The 17,190-nt window shown below is 44.2% G+C and overlaps 1 protein-coding gene and 1 long non-coding RNA gene across 6 annotated transcripts in view; one reads left to right on the top strand and one right to left on the bottom strand.

Moving 5' to 3' along the window:
• Nucleotides 1–356, bottom strand: part of BRWD1 (bromodomain and WD repeat domain containing 1) — a 152,577-nt gene extending 152,221 nt beyond the window's left edge. For 3 of the 5 annotated variants that reach the window (XM_066259356.1, XM_066259358.1, XM_066259357.1), the window contains exon 1: nt 37–356. In XM_066259356.1, the coding sequence (XP_066115453.1) occupies nt 37–85 (49 nt within the window). In that variant the 5' untranslated portion in view covers nt 86–356. The remainder of the gene's footprint in view (nt 1–36) is intronic. The other 2 variants (XM_066259359.1, XM_066259360.1) reach the window with 1 other exon arrangement.
• On the top strand, nt 284–9,569 carry LOC136325270 (uncharacterized). The gene is made up of 3 exons (XR_010729225.1): nt 284–361; nt 8,477–8,534; nt 9,482–9,569. It is a non-coding gene; the product is annotated as an uncharacterized lncRNA (long non-coding RNA).
• The last annotated feature ends 7,621 nt before the right edge of the window (nt 9,570–17,190 follow it).

Genomic DNA, 17,190 nt, shown 5'->3' with positions numbered 1-17,190 from the left:
CGCAGGGGGGGGGGGGGCGCCGGCGGCGCGTCTTACCCGACTCGATGAGGGGCACCGGGCGTCGGGCAGGCGAGGGTTCCGCCATGACCGGGCAAGGGGCGGGAGCGAGCGAGCGAAGCGTGTAGGCCGGGCCGAGGCCTGACGAAGCCGGCGTCTCTAACTTAGGCGCGCCGCCGCAGCCGTCGCCATCCGTGTGCGTCGCCAGCGCCGACGCCTCCGCAGAAGTAGTCCCGTCACGATAGGAAAGTAGTCCGCCGAAGAGGCAGCCGGCGCCACTGGACAACCGGCGCTCGGAGCCCTGCGGAAAGTGGAGCCTGGTCTCCCTGTCCTCTGTCCAGGGGACGCAGAGAAGGAGAATCTGGTGGGCAAAGTCCCGGCCCTGGGTACTCGACAAGTGGGGGAGGGGTGGCGCGTGGCCAGATCCCTACGCGCGGTGAAGCGACAGCGCGGCCTCCCAGCTGCGCCGCTGACGGGTGCAGGGGGTGGAGGTCCGGCGGCGCGCAGGGCGGGGACCCCGCTGGGAGCCACGGTTGGTGAGCAGGCCCCGACTCCCAGGGCCAGACCTGAGACCCTTCACGCTGGACTTCGTTAGCAGGGAACCCCCATCGGCCTGCGGAAGGGGCATTTCACAGCGGGTCATCTGGGACCAGTGTATACGTCCTCCCCCTCCCCCATGAAGACCTCTCAGCTTCAAAGATGCGCAATCCTTTAAACCAGTGGTTCCCAACCTTTTTTGGGCCACAGACCAGTTTAATGTCAGAAAATATTTTCACGGACCAGCCTTTAGGGTGGGACGGATAAATGCACAAAATAAAATTATGTGGGGACCGGCGTAAAAAGCTGTGGTATTTTTAAATATAATTGTCAAACTTATGAGATAAGCGTCAAGAGTGAGTCTTAGACGGATTAACAGAGGGAATCTGGTCATTTTTTTAAAATAAAACATAGAACAGACTCATATATAAATAAAATGGAAACAATGAAAGTTATTTATTCTTTCTCTGCGGACTGGTACCAAATGGCCCACAGACCGGTACCGGTCCGCGGCCAGGGGTTTGGGGACCACTGCTTTAAACTGAGAATTGCCCCGCGGCAAAGCAGACGACAACCTGAGAAGCTTCCCAGGGGTTTGAGGAGTGCAGGGGTCCGCGGACAGGACCCTCCGTGACTTGAAGGACACAGCGAACGTTTGCGGAGAGTCCACGTTGCCACGTACAGTGAGTGGTGGAAGAAGCTAGTAGAATAAAGCCAAGCCGAAGTCCTCGGAAGACCCAGCAGGCTAGTGGAGGGAAAGAGTTAAAGAAAATGCAGCACATCGCAGAGGATGTAGACCTGGCTAGGCCGAGATAGTAGCCCAGAGCATCGCACATTGGACAACAGTGCATTCCAAGGGAGGGAAGTAGGAAGCTTGGGGGAAACCATGTGTAGTTAGGATGTTTCTAGGAGACAAAATTTAAGGCAGGAGCTGAGGACAAGGGCCAAAAAAATTCTGACCATGCTAGGCTTGTGACCCAACAGAATTCATTCACTCAGCATATCCAGGAGTCCTATTCTGAACATTAAAGTACAACAGTGAGAAAACAAATATCCCTACACTTCAGTGAGAAAACAAATATCCCTACACTTCAGGGAATGTACATTGTGATTCTGATTACTACTCTGCGTAATAATCTCCAGAGGATAGAGGTTAAATGTAATAGTTTAGATCTGACTGGGGTGGGACTGATCTTGGGTCTTGTCTATTAGATTTGTGACTTTGAGCAAATCACTTAACCTGAGCCTCAACATTTATCACCTGTAAACTGTAATGCTATTTGTACCTACTTCATAGGGTTGTGAGGATTTAGTGGGGTAATGAGTTCCTTCCATATAGTAAGCACCACATATGTGCTCACTTTCATAATTACTGTATTTACAGCCAACAGCAAAAGTTCTTATATTTGTGAGCAAATAATCCAAACATGTTTGGACAAGTGCATCAGTTAATCTGTTCTTACTTACATCTGTTCATTCAGCAAACACTCCCAGGTGACAGACATAAAGATGAAGGAATGAGCCACAGCTATGCCATCAAAGACCTCAGTGTCATTTAGGGGAAACAGATGTAGCCAAATAATGACAAAATTTAGGGCAAAGGTAGAAGGGAGATGTTAAAACAGTTTGAGTTTTCCAGAATTATGTGTGTAGAAAGGGTTTCCAGCCATATGAACAACAAAGGGCCAAAAGCTGAATAACTTGAAGTTTAAGGAATTCAAGTTTAATATGAAGACTTGGGTGGCTTTGGAGGTATAGATGGGACCAAGTAAATCAGACGTTAAAATTGTGAGCAAGTGGGCCCTGGCCAGGTAACTCGGTTAGAGCATTGTCTCAAAATACAAAGGTTGTGAGGGCACATACAAGAATCAACTAATGAATGCATAAATAAGTGGAACAGCAAATCAATAATCAGTGTTTCCTTCTCTCCCTTCTCTAAGATCAATAAATAAAATTGGGAGCAAGTGAAAGTTTCTAAGGTATTTTCATTTCAGGATAGATCTGAGAGGATTAAAACCAAGAGGCAGGAAAAGCACTCAATAGACCCCTAAAATAGGAAAGATGTAGATGCAATAGCTGTAAGGAGGGAGAGGAAGAAACAGGATCAGAAATATATGTAGGGTTAAATCAGCAAGATGAGGTTGGGGCACAAGAAACTCAATTGGGGGCTTACCAGGTCAAGGTTGTGACACCAGTTGAGATAGGGCATATGGGTGGTATCTAAATTGTTCAGATGGATAACTTCTTGGAACAGCTTGACATTTGAAATTACAGGTTTATATTCCTGTGAGACAGTCTGATCTGCAACTATAAGATGACCGAAATTACCCTGGCCAGATAGCTCGGTTGCTTAAAGTGGTGTCCCAAAATGCCAAGGTTGCCAGTCCAACCCCTGGTCAGGGCATATACAGGAACAGATCAATGTTCCTGTCTCTCTTTCTCCTTTCCTCTCTCACTAAAATCAATAAGTAAAAGTTTAAAAATTTTAAAAAAGATGACCAAAGTTGCCTTGACCGGTGGTCACACAGCAGATAGAACAACCAGGGACAGTAAGGACCCAGGTTCGAAACCGCAAGCTGGAGCACTGGCTCACCACCTTGCATATGGGATCATCAACATGATCCCAAGGTCACTGGTTAAGCCCAAGTTTGCCGGCTTGAGCAAGGGGTCAAGGCATATATGAGAAGCAATCAATGAACAACTAAAAGTTAGACAACTGTGAGTTGATGCTTCTCATCTCTCTCCCTTTCTGTCCCTCAAGAAAACAAACAAACAAACAAAAAAAACAGATTACCAAAGTTAGCAAGTGACAAAAAGAGGGGAGAATTTAAACATTCAAAGATTGACCAAGGAGTTGCATATTTCATTATGTAACAACAAAATAAAAGTTAAAGATTGCCCCCAAAACATGTAAATCTATGTCCCCAGCACTGGTCACTGTCCAAAACTACAGTTCTGGTGTGGGCAGCGTGGTAACCAGTACATGAGATCAGGAATGATGACAGGAGTTTTCCTTTGCAAGAACCCTAGTGGTTCCTTTATAACTTACTGTGACATCCATGGCAAATACTCTTCCTAGGTTTGAAATAGATTTCTGAGAATGTCTCCCCCGTTCAATTCTCAAGTGACAAAGACCCAGAACTGACTCCTTCTTATGCCAATGTAGAGTTGGAAAGGGGATAATGGGGACCTGCCAGAGGTAGTCTCCAAACAAGGTGAGGTGAGAATTATGTGTGTGCCTCACACAACTGAATCCAAGTCATTCCAAATCAACACACTAAGACTTGCTTTTGGGTAAATGGAAATAACAAATTTCACCACAGGAAAGTTATATGAAGAGCTAAGTTATCAAAAAGTTGCTTGGCAAGCAAGGGTGAAGGTCTTTTATTTTTCAAGTTGAATTTATTTGGGGTGACATTGGTTAATAAAATTTTATAGATAAGGGTTAGAAGATCTTAACAGTTGGTGGCATCAGCTATAACACTGTCATTCATCTCCACTATAAGGGAACTACAATGTTTTAGTCCTTAGCAAGCAACCCCTCTTCTAGATGAACATCACTGATTCTCACACAGCTCTTAGATACCATTTAACATACTCATTTCACAGCTGAGAATGCTGGGGCCCAGAGAGGTTGAGGAAGGGTCCCAGGGCACCTAGCCAGGCTGCAAGCCCGGACAGTACAACCTCAGACTGAACCCAAGCTTCGCAGCATTCTTTCTCCCCTCACCACTTTGCACTGGGGAGGAAATCGGGGCCTGAAACATAGAGGCCTCACAGCAAGATCACACAGCTAGTACACGAGAGAGCAGACATCAGAAGATTCGTGTCATGAACACATGCATGGTCTCCTCACAGGCAAGTGAGTTAGATCCTGTTATTTTCACCTTTTTGTTGGATCCTCATTTTAAGGATGAGGAAACAGGCTCAAAAAGTTTATGAAGTTGCCTGGGGATGAAAAAAAATCTTTAAAAAATAAAAAATTCATGGGGCATTCTAAGCACTCTGAAGACAGAAATGCACTAAAAAGTAGGTCTGGAAAATGGTGAGCAGACCAGTCTGTTTCCAGCCATTCACATTAGGAGAGTGGTCAAAAATGAGGATTAGGAAGTAGATTAGGGTCAATTTTGAAAGAGTTTGAAAATAAACATGAGCTGTACAGAGCATGCAAAGAAAATGATACACATAATTCAAATTCTAATATCAGTATGTTAATGCAAATGAAACTTAACTGAATTTAGGTTCATCCAGCAGGTGCTGTCCATCCATGCACAGTATCAGCACAGTTCTGAGTAACATACAAAAGTAGGTGACACAGTACATACAGAAGGGTGACACCAAACAATCTATGCATGGAAGTGAAATGAGGGGCACACTAAACCTGCCTCATTTCATTCATTCAACAAAAATTGTACTGAAAGCCTTCCCTAAGGTTGGCACTATGGTGCAAGCACTGTCTGGTAAATCCCCTAGAAGAAGAGAAAAAAATCATAAATTTCCAGAGGATTTTGAAAGAAAAAAATAAATCTGATTATTTAAGCCCTCAGCCACTTGTAGACCCTGCATCTAATTCCTGTGGTCACTCCTCCACCTCCTGGCAATGTCATCTTTCCCTTAGGACCTTGTCTTCCCTTTAACCCAGCCAGCTGTCCCCTTAATGCTACTTGAACCCACCTCCCTCAGCAAATTGTCTCCACATTTATCTCTTCCTCCAGAGCTTTGGCCTCTCCCTTGTCACTTGTCTTCTCTCCCTGTGTGCTCCCACATTGTAGGCATTGGCTCATGTCAGTCTCCATGTCTTACCAGTTGTTCCTTTGCAGTGTTTCTGATTACACCAGAGGAAACACAGTGTGGTGGATGAGACTTTGGGAATGTGGGAGCTGGAGTCAGAACATTTCTGCATTTGGACACCACTTACTAGTAATGGAGCAACTTCTCTGGGGTTTGGTGCTTGTTTTCGGTTTTCACCTATACTCGTTAAAATGGAAATAACAACTAATAGAGTGAGTGTTTCTACATCCTGGACACTGCTTAAGCGTTCGCATGTATTATTTCATCCTCATTAGAGAGCCAGAATACATGAGCATTTCCAGAGAGAATGCCTATAAAGTTCTTTGAGCAAGGTCTACCTCTCAACCTGATGCTGTTACATAAAAGAGATTCTTTTTCTCTCAGTTCCCCCAGCCACCAAATAGCCTCCTCAAAGGGCTCCCAGATTCCCTACCCAATTAATCCTATCACTTTTAGGGGTTTTGGGGGGCGGGGAGAGATCAGATTCAGTATGGGCTCTGATCAGGGATAGAACCTCTGCATAGCAGGACGATGCTCTAACCAACTCAGCTAATCCTGAACTCCTGGCATTGTTTTTAAAGCTGTGCACCCTGCTGTGTTCCCAGCCACAGGGAACTAGGCTGCGGGCTCTCTTGCCCTCCAGCTACATTCCGTAGGTGGTCCCAGTAGGAGATGATTAGGAGGGAGGACAGTGAAGGTGGGTTTCCTATTTTCCCAGCTCCTTTCCTGCCATAGATCGGTGGTAGCTGCCACTGTTTTGCCGAAGGCCACAATTCTTGAGACACGGCTCCCTCTCCATACAGACCCTTCCTGGGTTTTAATACCCATTTCTCCCCTGGTCCTTCAATTCTTGGACTTCTCTTCTGAGTCAGATGGGAACCATCTCTTGCTGATTTAACTCCTGCCCACACCCTTATAAATACTAGCATCATTAATTCTATTATCCCAATGAATTATGCCTTCTGTTTTCTTCCAGAACTCTGCCAGGTACTAAAGTTCTTCCTGAGGACACCTACGCTTTAACTCTGCCACCTCTGGCTGTCCAGAACACCCCCTCTCCAGTCTTCTCTCTCTCTCTACTCTTGTATCTCTTCCTTATCTCTTCCTTATGCAGACATCTTGTACTCTAGCTTGAAAAGACCCACCTAGATCCCTAAACTACTTCACAAAGTATTTCCTAAGTCATTTTGGCCCTTCATTGTTGGTCTCTTCAAAAATCTTTATTTATTTATTTTTATTTTATTTTTTTCTGAAGCTGGAAACGGGGAGAGACAGACTCCCGCATGCGCCCGACGGGGATCCACCCGGCATGCCCACCAGGGGCCATGCTCTGCCCCTCCAGGGCGTCGCTCTGTTGCGACCTGAGCCACTCTAGCGCCTGAGGCAGAGGCCAAGGAGCCATCCCCAGCGCCTGGGCCATCTTTGCTCCAATGGAGCCTCGGCTGCGGGAGGGGAAGAGAGAGACAGAGAGGAAGGAGAGGGGGAGGGGTGGAGAAGCAGATGGGCGCCTCTCCTGTGTGCCCTGGCCGGGAATCGAACCCGGGACTTCTGCACGCCAGGCCGACGCTCTACCACTGAGCCAACCGGCCAGGGCTATCTTTAATTTTTTAATTTTTATTTTATTTATTCATTTTAGAGAGGAGAGAGAGAGAGACAGACAGAGAGAGGAGAGAGAGACAGGGGGGAGGAGCTGGAAGCATCAACTCCCATATGTGCCTTGACCAGGCAAGCCCAGGGTTTCAAACCAGCGACCTCAGCATTTCCAGATCAATGCTTTATCCACTGCGCCACCACAGGTCAGGCCCCTTCAAAAATCTTAGAATCACCTCTCTTTCAATCACACATGCAATCCATCAGTAAGCCCTGGTGAACCCACCTTCAAAATGTGTCTAGAATCAAAGCAGTTCTCTCGCACCCAACTTCCCAAGTGTCTTTCTGCTTCTGTCTTCATCCTGCTACCACCTGTCCTCAACAGGCAGCTGAAGGGATTCTGTGAAAACCAAAGTCAGATCTGCCCTCCTCTCTCAGAACTCTGCCATGGCTCCCATCTGACCCAGAGGAGAAGCCCAAGTCTGGCAAGTTCTCAGTAAGTTGACCTCTTTAGTATTTCTCTACCTCTCGTCCCACTATTCTACCCCCTCTCATCCTGCTTCAGCCACACTGGTGGCCTTGATGGTCTCCAGACAAGCCAGGCATGCCACTGCCGCAGGGTCTTTGTACTTGCAGTTCTTTCTGCCAGGAACACTCTTTTCCCTAGAACACTGTATGGCCCAGTCCCTCACCTCCTTCAAGTCTTGGCTCAACAGTTCTATTGCCAGTGGGGCCTTCCTCAGTACCCAAAATGCCCTAAATAAAAGTAAAGCTTACTCTCACTTTGCGCCCTGTTTCCCCTTTCTCTCTCCTACTTCCTTTTCTTCACAGAACCTCTGACCTTCTGACCTATTGCAGAATATGCCTGTCATTTTTGTTTCCTGCTGTCTCCTCCCACTCTGAAGGCAGGCAGAGATTTCTATCTGTTTTACTCTCTGGTAGTGTCTCTAGGGCTACAGCAAAGCCTGATATGGTAGCTGTACCATAAATATTTGGCTGTTTAATGAAAAATTCCTCAACAAGACAGGCCCTCAAAGATGAGGTAGCTATGCTCTAAACACCCACTCATAACTCTTGTGTTTGGTGCGATGGTTTAATCTGAGGACAGCCCACCGAAATCTGATGGCCCATCACATACCTGGAGACAGGGCCCCGCAGTTTTATGGGGCTGCCCTGAAGGCAAGGCCAGCAGAGACAGAACTTAGAGGGCCAGGAAAGCCTATCCCTCTCCATAACTGTCCCCCACAGTAACCCCATGGGAAAGGGCCTCCTGGCTTCTCAAAGGAGGGAGGGAAATAGAGTCTTGAGAGAGGTAGAATAGAAAAAGAGTGTGTTCAGAAGCAGGGATGGAGGCTACTTTTGGGAGAGAACATCCTGTCATGCCATTCTCCTGTGGCCTCTACTTTCTCCCTGGCCACACAGTGCCCCCATGACCTGCATGGCCAGCCCATTGCCTTCACCCAATTGCCTGCAGCCTTGTCCTGAGCCCCCACAGAGGGGAGCACAGAGCCCCCCCTCCCGCCTCTTTCTCAAGCACCACCGCCCTCTGTGGCTTCCTCAGGGCTTCACTGATGGTGCAGATGAGGAGACAAGGAAAACCGGCCTCCCCTGCTGACAAGGTGAGCCTCTGGGGCTTCTGGGAGGATGGGGAAAGCCCCGCAGGCCCAAGAGAAAGTCTGCAAAGGGGAAAGGACGGAGTGGAGAGAAGTTCTAGATGGGGGCCTGGGGAAGCAGGTACTGCTCCCAGGTCACTGGGTCCCACCTGTGGGGAATATTCCTTTCCTGATGTTTAGGCAATGGCTCAGTGTAAGCTGGGTGCCTACAGCAAGGTCTTCCCATTTTCTGTCATGACATTTGACACCCTGTTTGCAACCTGGAGAAAGCTTCCTGGTCCCTCCTTTTTATTTATGGACAAAGTCTGACCAAGACACACAGTCTAAAACTAAATAATCTTGATTTTAATATAGTAAAGCCTGAGAAGGTTTAAGATATGAATATTGGTAATGAGATAAGGTTAAGATGACTTTTTGGCTTGAGATTCCAGAATTCTAAATCTTCTCAACCAGCCACTCTCTCCCTCAGGGCCTCTGAGGCAAATACGTGGAGAGGGGGCATTGGCTGCAAGAGGCACTTTGCTAACCCTGAGCCCATCCCTGGTGACCTAGGCTAGATGGCATGGAGAACTACAGGATGGAGCAAAAGTAGCTATACAGTCATTAATGTGGAAAATAATAAATAACAATACAAGAATAAACTCTCTGTGTTTCACTTACAACTACAGACCTACTTTTGGCCACCCTGTATTTGTTCAGGCTAGACAGTCCTGGAAGACCACAATAAAGCAGCCCAGGGTGCCAAAGCAAGGTGAGGGAGCCAAGCTCCCAATACCCAGAATGTACATCCAAGGCCTGGGGAGGCCCACCTCTGCCAAAGCTAGGACTTCTGGGCGTGGCTTCTGTGACCAGCAGATCTTTCTACTTAAGAGCGAAAGACTTGACTACTGCTTCTCCCTTTGGGAAGAATGGGCTCTGCATAGGGTTAGAACGGTCAACTTTGTTTCCCACAGGCCTTTAACACAGGACAGACAGCATGCTGACCAGCCCGTGGATACATGTTTATACAGAGGAGATACAACAAGATTAACACAATCACAGGTAATGCCAGAATTATCACAAAGTAAGTGTGTTCATTACAGTTTTGTGAGTAAATTCATTTTTTTCTTTTTTATTAAAATATTTTTAAAGCTTTATTCATTTTATTTATTTATTATTATTATTATTATTATTATTTACATAGGCAGAGATAGACAGGGACAGACGGACAGGAACGGAGAGAGAGATGAGAAGCATCAATCATTAGTTTTTCATTGTGCGTTGCGACTTCTTAGTTGTTCATTGATTGCTTTCTCATATGTGCCTTGACCGCGAGCCTTCAGCAGACCGAGTAACCCCTTGCTGGAGCCAGCGACCTTGGGTCCAAGCTGGTGAGCTTTTTTTTTTTTGCTCAAGCCAGATGAGCCCGTGCTCTAGCTGGCGACCTCAGGGTCTCGAACCTGGGTCCATTCTGCATCCCAGTCCGACGCTCTATCCACTGTGCCACCACCTGGTCAGGCTAGATTCATTTTCTGTAACAACTAAAAGATATAATTTCCTGCAACAAGCCTATAAGACAAGCTGTGCTAAAATCTAACCTTGCAAAGAAGGCTGCACATTCCACAGAATTTAATTACAAAGCTTTTCAGGGAGCTGAATGGGACAGGAGAAGGTCTTGCTCTTTGGAGCAGATGATTCAGAAACTCGATTTCATGATGATACGATCTGTAATACATGTAGATTTACCCGGAACCAGATTCGGTCCCACATGGCTAATGTTTCCTAATTATTAACTTTGGGATTACTAGGCCATAAATTCTCCAGCTTTCTCTTTTGCCTTTATAAAAAATAAATAAATAAAAAATAAAAAGAGTAATAATGATCAGCCCATGACTGAATTCTCCACACTCTACATTTTCTCAAGGATTCTGATTGCAATGGTTGTCTCATTAAGATGGGCAAAGCTCTGGCTAAATTGTTCAGTCAGTTAGAATACCATCTCCATACACAAAGGTTGTGGGTTCGATCCCTACTCAGGGCACATACAAGAACAGATCAATGTTCTCCTCTCTCTCTCTCTCTCCCTCTCCTATTCTCACTAAAGTTAGTAAATAAATTAAAAGAAAGAAAAAATAGGAATGGATTGACCTGTAGGTATAAAGTGTCCTCAGGGAAAAGAACACAGATATTAACTTTGACCTGCCTGTTTGTTCCCTGACAGCACAGTTTCCCAGAGCCTTTTAGGTTCCCTACAAGAACCCACGGCCAGCAAATATTCCATTGGGTGGGAAGAGCTCTAGTTTTGCCATGTTCCTTTGTTTGTTTTAACACATTTTAACACACACCATTTTGACCTAAGGTACCTATGTCATAGCCTACAACAAAATAGACCGTTACAATTGCCTTGTTAAAATAAATCAACCAAGTCATCCCTTAGCTTCATTCCGGTACTGAACTTCATCTGCCATTCTGTGGGGCAGGGTGGAACAGCAGAAATGGCTGGAGGGGCAGACTCAAGAATAGGAGGGCTGTCTGACCCATGGTGGCACAGTGGATAAAGCATTGACCTGGAATGCTGAGGTCACAGATTTGAAACCCCGGGCTTGCCTGGTCAAGGTACATACAAGAAGCAACTATGAAATGATGCTTCTCTGTCCTCCCCCCTCCCCGCATATTTTTCTCTCTCTCCTCTCTATAAAAAATCAAATAAAATCTTAAAAAAAATGGGAGGGCTGCCTATGAAGCAGGACAGTGGTTTCCAAGTATCTGCTAAAGCTGAATATATGCAAACCCTGTGCCTCAGATTATACACAACAGAAATGCACACTGTGTTCATCATTTGCACTTGTAATAGTCCCACACTGGAAATAACCACATGCCCATCAACTGTGCAATGGAAGGATAAATTGGAGTTTATTTACAACACTAGTGAGCTGTACAAAGCTATACAAAATTTGGAATGAATGTGCATGCAACATAAATGACTCTCAGGAACAAAGATTGAGAAAAGAACTCAGACACAAAAGATGACATTCTTTGTGATTCCATTGATATGCAGTTCAAAACCAGGCAAAACTAGCCAGTGGCATTAGAAGTTAGGATAGTGGAGGAAAAATTAAAATGAAAATTAATGGCCTGAGCCCAATGTAATAACAATGGTCCTTATAAGAAGAAAACAAGAGCCTGACCAGGCAGAGGTGCAGTGGATAGAGCATTGGACTGGGATACAGAGGACCCAGGTTTGAAACTCCAAGGTCACCAGCTTGAGCACGGGCTCATCCAGTTTGAGCACAGTGTCACTGGCTTGAGCCCAAAGGTTGCTGGCAAGGGGTCACTTGCTCTACTGGAGTCCCCCAGTCAAGACACATATGAGAAAGCAATCAATGAACAACTAAGGTGCCACAACAAAGAATTGATGCTTCTCATTTCTCTCCATTCCTGTCTGTCTGTCCCTATCTGTACCTCTCTCTGTATCTCTATCTCTGTCAAAGAAGAAGAAGAAGAAGGAGGAGGAGGAGGAGGAGGAAGAAGATGAAGAAGAAGAAGAAGAAGAAGAAGAAGAAGAAGAAGAAGAAGAAGAAGAAAAGAAGAAGAAGGAGGAGGAGGAGGAGGAGGAGGAGGAGGCAGAAGGCAGCAGAAGAAAACAAGAGTCAGAATCCAAGAAGAGATGGGGTGGGGGGAGAGCAGGGTTAGGGATGCATTTCCCAGTTGAAGGAAGGAACCTCCAGCCAAGAACGTGGGTGGCTTGTAGAAGCTGCAAAGAGGAAGTAAACAGATCTTCCCCTACAGCCTCCAGGAGGAACCAGCCCTGCCAACACCTTGATTATGACCCATTGAAAACCATTTTGACTTCTGACCTCCACAACTGTAAAATAATAAACTTGTGTCAAGCCACTAAGTGTGTGGTAATTTGTTACAGCAGCAAGAGCTGCCAGAAACAAGTTTTTCTAAAACCTATTTCCTTTTTCTTTTAATTTTTAAATTAATTTTGAGAGAGAGAGACACTGATTTGTTATGCACTTATTTATGCACTCATTGGTTAATTCTTGTATGTGCCCTGATAGGGGAATTGAACCTACAGCCTTGGTATGTCAGGACTACACTCTAACCAGTTGAGGTACAGAGCTAAGGCCAGAAGCAACTTTTTTTTTTAATTTTTTTTTACTTATTCATTGTAGAAAGGAGAGAGAGAGAGAGAAGGGGGGAGGAGCAGGAAGCATCAACTCCCATATGTGCCTTGACCAGGCAAGCTCAGGATCAGAAGCAACTTTTAATGCCCTAATAATCTACTCCAGTAACTTCATAATTTTCCAAGTTACATGGAACCATTTTATTCATTGTTCAAAAATTCCAGACTCTGGAAAAGATACTTCACTTTTCCTTTGTAGCTTAATTAGATAATTCTCCAAAGTAGGTTCAGATGTGGCTCCAAGCTATTTACATATGAATGATAAGTTATTTCAATCTGTCCACCTAATTTTTTTAATATTTATTATTTATTAATTTTACAGAGGGGGGAGAGAGAGAGGGAGGGAGGGAGAGAAAGGGAGGAGGAGCTGGAAGCATTAACTTCAACTCCCATATGTGCCTTGACCGCACAGTGCAGGGTTTCGAACCGGCAACATCAGCATTCCACGTTGACACTTTATCCACTACGCCACCACAGGTCAGGCCACCTAAATTTTTTTAAAGTTCTTGCTTCTATCTATATTGGGGTTCGACTACAGAAAGATATGGGTCTATGACAAGGATTTGACCTGCAATTGGGGAAACTGGTTACACAGTCTCTGTAAGGGTGTTGTCTTCCTTTTTGACCCTGGAGCCTGAAGTCCACAAGGCATACAGTTGGGAAGAGAAGGTGGAAAGATTGAGGACAGACTGGAATCCACCATGACAGATGGGAGTCCTTGTGAGTGACTCACCGCCAGCCTCCAACTTTTGAGAATGTGGATGTCCTGTGAAGGAAGGTGATACCCTTTGTCAAAGAGCTAAGTCACACATGGAGAATCCAGGGGGGGTAAGAGTAGCTCTGGAGAGTCTGGGTGGGCAGATAAACAATACTAATGCATGTGAATGCCAACTGCTCCTGGATGCCCTGCGTGGGCTTGCTGAGTTTACAAATCCCCATGGCTCTGGCTCCACTCTTGCCTCCCAATCTACTGCAGCATGGCTTCTGAAACCCACTCTACATGAAACATGAAACATGAAACATACAGGGAGGAAAATGCTGGGAAATGCAGTTCGGCTCACCAAATCAGCTCATTTCATAATCACCACATGGCGGTACCCTGATTAGCTGGCATCCCTGGGGGGACATCCCCTCACTTCATCTGAAAAATGTAAATGGTAATAAGTAACACATGGATTTTTATAAGAATTAAATAAATTAAGCCCTGGCCAGGTGGCTAAGTGGATAGAGTGTCACCCCACTATGCTGAGGTCTTGGGTTTGATCCCGTCATGACACATAGGAGAAGCAACTAAAGAGTGCACAACTAAATGGAACTAAGTAGAACAATTTGATACTTTTCTCTCTCTCTCTCTCTCTTTCTCTCCCTTTGCCCCACCACCCTTCTTGTCTTTCTCTCTCACATTCTCTCTCAAATCAATGAAAAAATTAATTAAATGAAATAATATACATTCTAGGCATCGTGCCTATACTAAGACACTCAAATTTTTGCTGAATTAGTTCATTGATCCCATTACTAACTTAAATGCTCAAAGAACAGCCTTTTGGTTTAAACATGTCACTCATAAAGATACTTAGCTCTTTGAAGGGTAAAACATGTGTATTAGATGCAAAGTGTAAAGTATTTTATACCAAGTGGTTCTGTGAATTTGACCCTGGTGAATTTGACCCTGGGCTCACCCAGTACTAGTTGTGTGGGTAAGTCAGATGAAATGACGACTGTATTGTTAGTAAAAGAGGGTGATAGGTCTTATTTATTTAGGAAAGGAGGGTACCTGCTTAAAATAGTACCTGGCACATAGCAAGTGCACAATAAACATTTGCTCATCATCAAGTGAATAGACCTAAATGCTAACCTCTCTGGTGGGATGTTGGTGGTTCTGTTTTCTTCTCTGTACTTTTCTATATCTTCAGTATCATCTACAATAAACATATACATTATTTTTGAGCACTCCCCACCACTAATAAAACACTTTCTATTTCTTCATAAGTCCTTTCGACTCCACAGGGTTCCCATTCCACCTTCTGCTTCTCTCTAGATAAATAATTATTTAGAATTAGATCCTTTCTGAATTCCCAAGATCAAACATGCATCTCACCCTCTCTATACAGTTTTCTATCATTAACCCATATTTTTGGCCACTTCTTCCTTCCTCAGTTTAGAATAGTGACAACTTCTGTTCTTACTCCTGTTAGGTAAACAGTAAATGCATCTCCTGAATAGTTGTACTGTAAAATTCAAATATGATTAGCAGAGGGAGAACATTTTCTTCTAGCCAGTAGGTGAGGTATACCCTGCCAAAGTCAACTACCATCTCAACGTCTGATTCAAAGGGCAAATATTTCAGCATGGCTAGCTACCCTTTCATCTAAATTTAGAGGCTTCAGCAAAAGTATCCACATTTTTAAAATACTAATTTCAAGATTCCAAATAAGTGCAATGCCAAGTTTAGCAACATCTAAGCACAAGCCTAGCAGTGTTTTATTAACCAAGTAATAGTCGTTTTCCGTTGTTTTGCTTCCCCCGCCCTCAAATTTTTATTTTGAACATTCTCAAACCTAGAGAAAAGTTGAAAGAATGTATAAAGAAATCTTATCTATCCTTCATCAATTGCTTACTTTTTGCCATATTTGTTTAACTGAACCATTTGAAATGAAATCTACTAAAATTAAGGACATTGTCCCACATGATTATATTGTAATTATACCATGACCATGCCCAATAAAATGAACAATAATTTTTTTGAACAGTAATCTTTAAAGGTTACCTACGATGCAGAGAATATTCAAATTTCAGTGTACATTCATGTGAGAAATGTTTGTTGTGTAAGCCACCCAGTTTATGTTATTACTTTTTTTAAAATTTAGTTAGAGAAGGGGAGGCAGAGATAGACTCCCTCATGTGTCCTGACTGGGATCTACTGGCATGCTCACTAGGGGACGATGCTCTGCCCATCTGGGGTCCTTGCTCCATTGCAACTAGAGCCATTTTTTAGCATCTCAGGAAGAGGCCATAGAGCCATCCTCAGCACCCGGGGTCAACTCGCTCTAATCGAGCCATGGCTGCAGAAGGAGAGGAGAAGAGAGAGAGAGAGAGAGAGAGAGAGAGAGAGAGAAGTGAGGGGGGAGGGGTGGAGAAGCAGATGAACTCTTCCCTGTGTGCCCTGACCAGAAATTGAACCCGGGACATCCACATATGGGCTGATACTCTACCACTGAGCCAATCAGCCAGGGCCAATGTTATTTTTTTTAAGGTTTTATATATTGATTTTTAGAGATAGGAGAAAGAGAGAGAGAGAGAGAGAGAAGAGAAGCTGGAAGTATCAACTTGTAGTAATTGCGTCCTGTGCCTTAACCAGGCAAGTCAAGGGTTTTGAACCAGCGACCTCACCATTTCAGGTCAACACTTTATCCACTGTGCCACCACAGGTTAGGTAGTCTATGTTATTTTTGTTATGGCATCCCAAATGGACTAAGACTACTACCCTCCCAATCTGGCCCAAAATTTTCTTCATCAAAATCACAGTGGGAGAATGAGGGAATATATTTGAAAATCATATATCTAATAAGGAATTAGTAGCCAGAATATATAGAGAATTTTTGAAACAACAATAAACGAATCAATTCAAAAAATACTTTAATAAACATTTTCCCAAAGAAGACATACAAAGAGCCAATAAGCACATGAAAGGATGCTCAATGTCACTGATCATAGGGAAATGCAAGTTAAAACCACAGTCAGATATCATTTCATATCCATCCCATCATGCTGGATACTATTTTAAAAAATCAGAAAATAACAAGTATAAACAAGGATGTTGAGAAATTAGAACTCTTCTGCATTGTTGGTGGGAAGGTAAATTGGTGCAGCCACTACAGAAAACAGTAAGGGGGTTTCTCAAAGAATTAAACATAAAATGAACACCTGATTCAGCAATTCTACTTAGGGGCATATTCCCAAGAGAATTGAAGACAGGGACATGAAAAAATATTTGTATGCTCATGTTCATAGCAGCATTATTCAAAATAGTCAAAACATGAAAGCCACCCAACTGTCTACGGACAGATGAGTGAGAAAACAAAATGTGGTGCCTACATATAATGGAATATTATTCAGCCTTAATAAGGAAAGAAATTTCTGACATATACTACAACAGGGATGAACCTTCAGGACAATATGCTAAGTGAAATAAGCCAGTCACAGAAGGACAGACTGTGTAATTTTACTTAGATGACTTACTTAGAGTGTCAGCATCATGGAAGAAGAGGCTGAACTATGGTGGTGCAGTGGATAAAGTGTCAACCTGGAATGCTGAGGTCCCGACTAGTTCAAGACCCTGGGTTTGCCTGGTAAAGGCACTTATGGGTGTTGATGCTTCCTGCTTTTTCCCTCTTCTCTCTCTCTCTCAAATGAATAAATAAAATCTAAAAAATAAAATTCTTTTTAAATTCTTTTTAGAGAGAAGGGCGGAGGAGTAGGAAGCATGAACTCCGA

The sequence above is a fragment of the Saccopteryx bilineata genome, chromosome 2 (genome assembly GCF_036850765.1).
Source record: "Saccopteryx bilineata isolate mSacBil1 chromosome 2, mSacBil1_pri_phased_curated, whole genome shotgun sequence".
NCBI classification, from domain to species: Eukaryota; Metazoa; Chordata; class Mammalia; order Chiroptera; family Emballonuridae; genus Saccopteryx; species Saccopteryx bilineata.
This window is presented reverse-complemented; position numbering and strand designations above follow the sequence as displayed.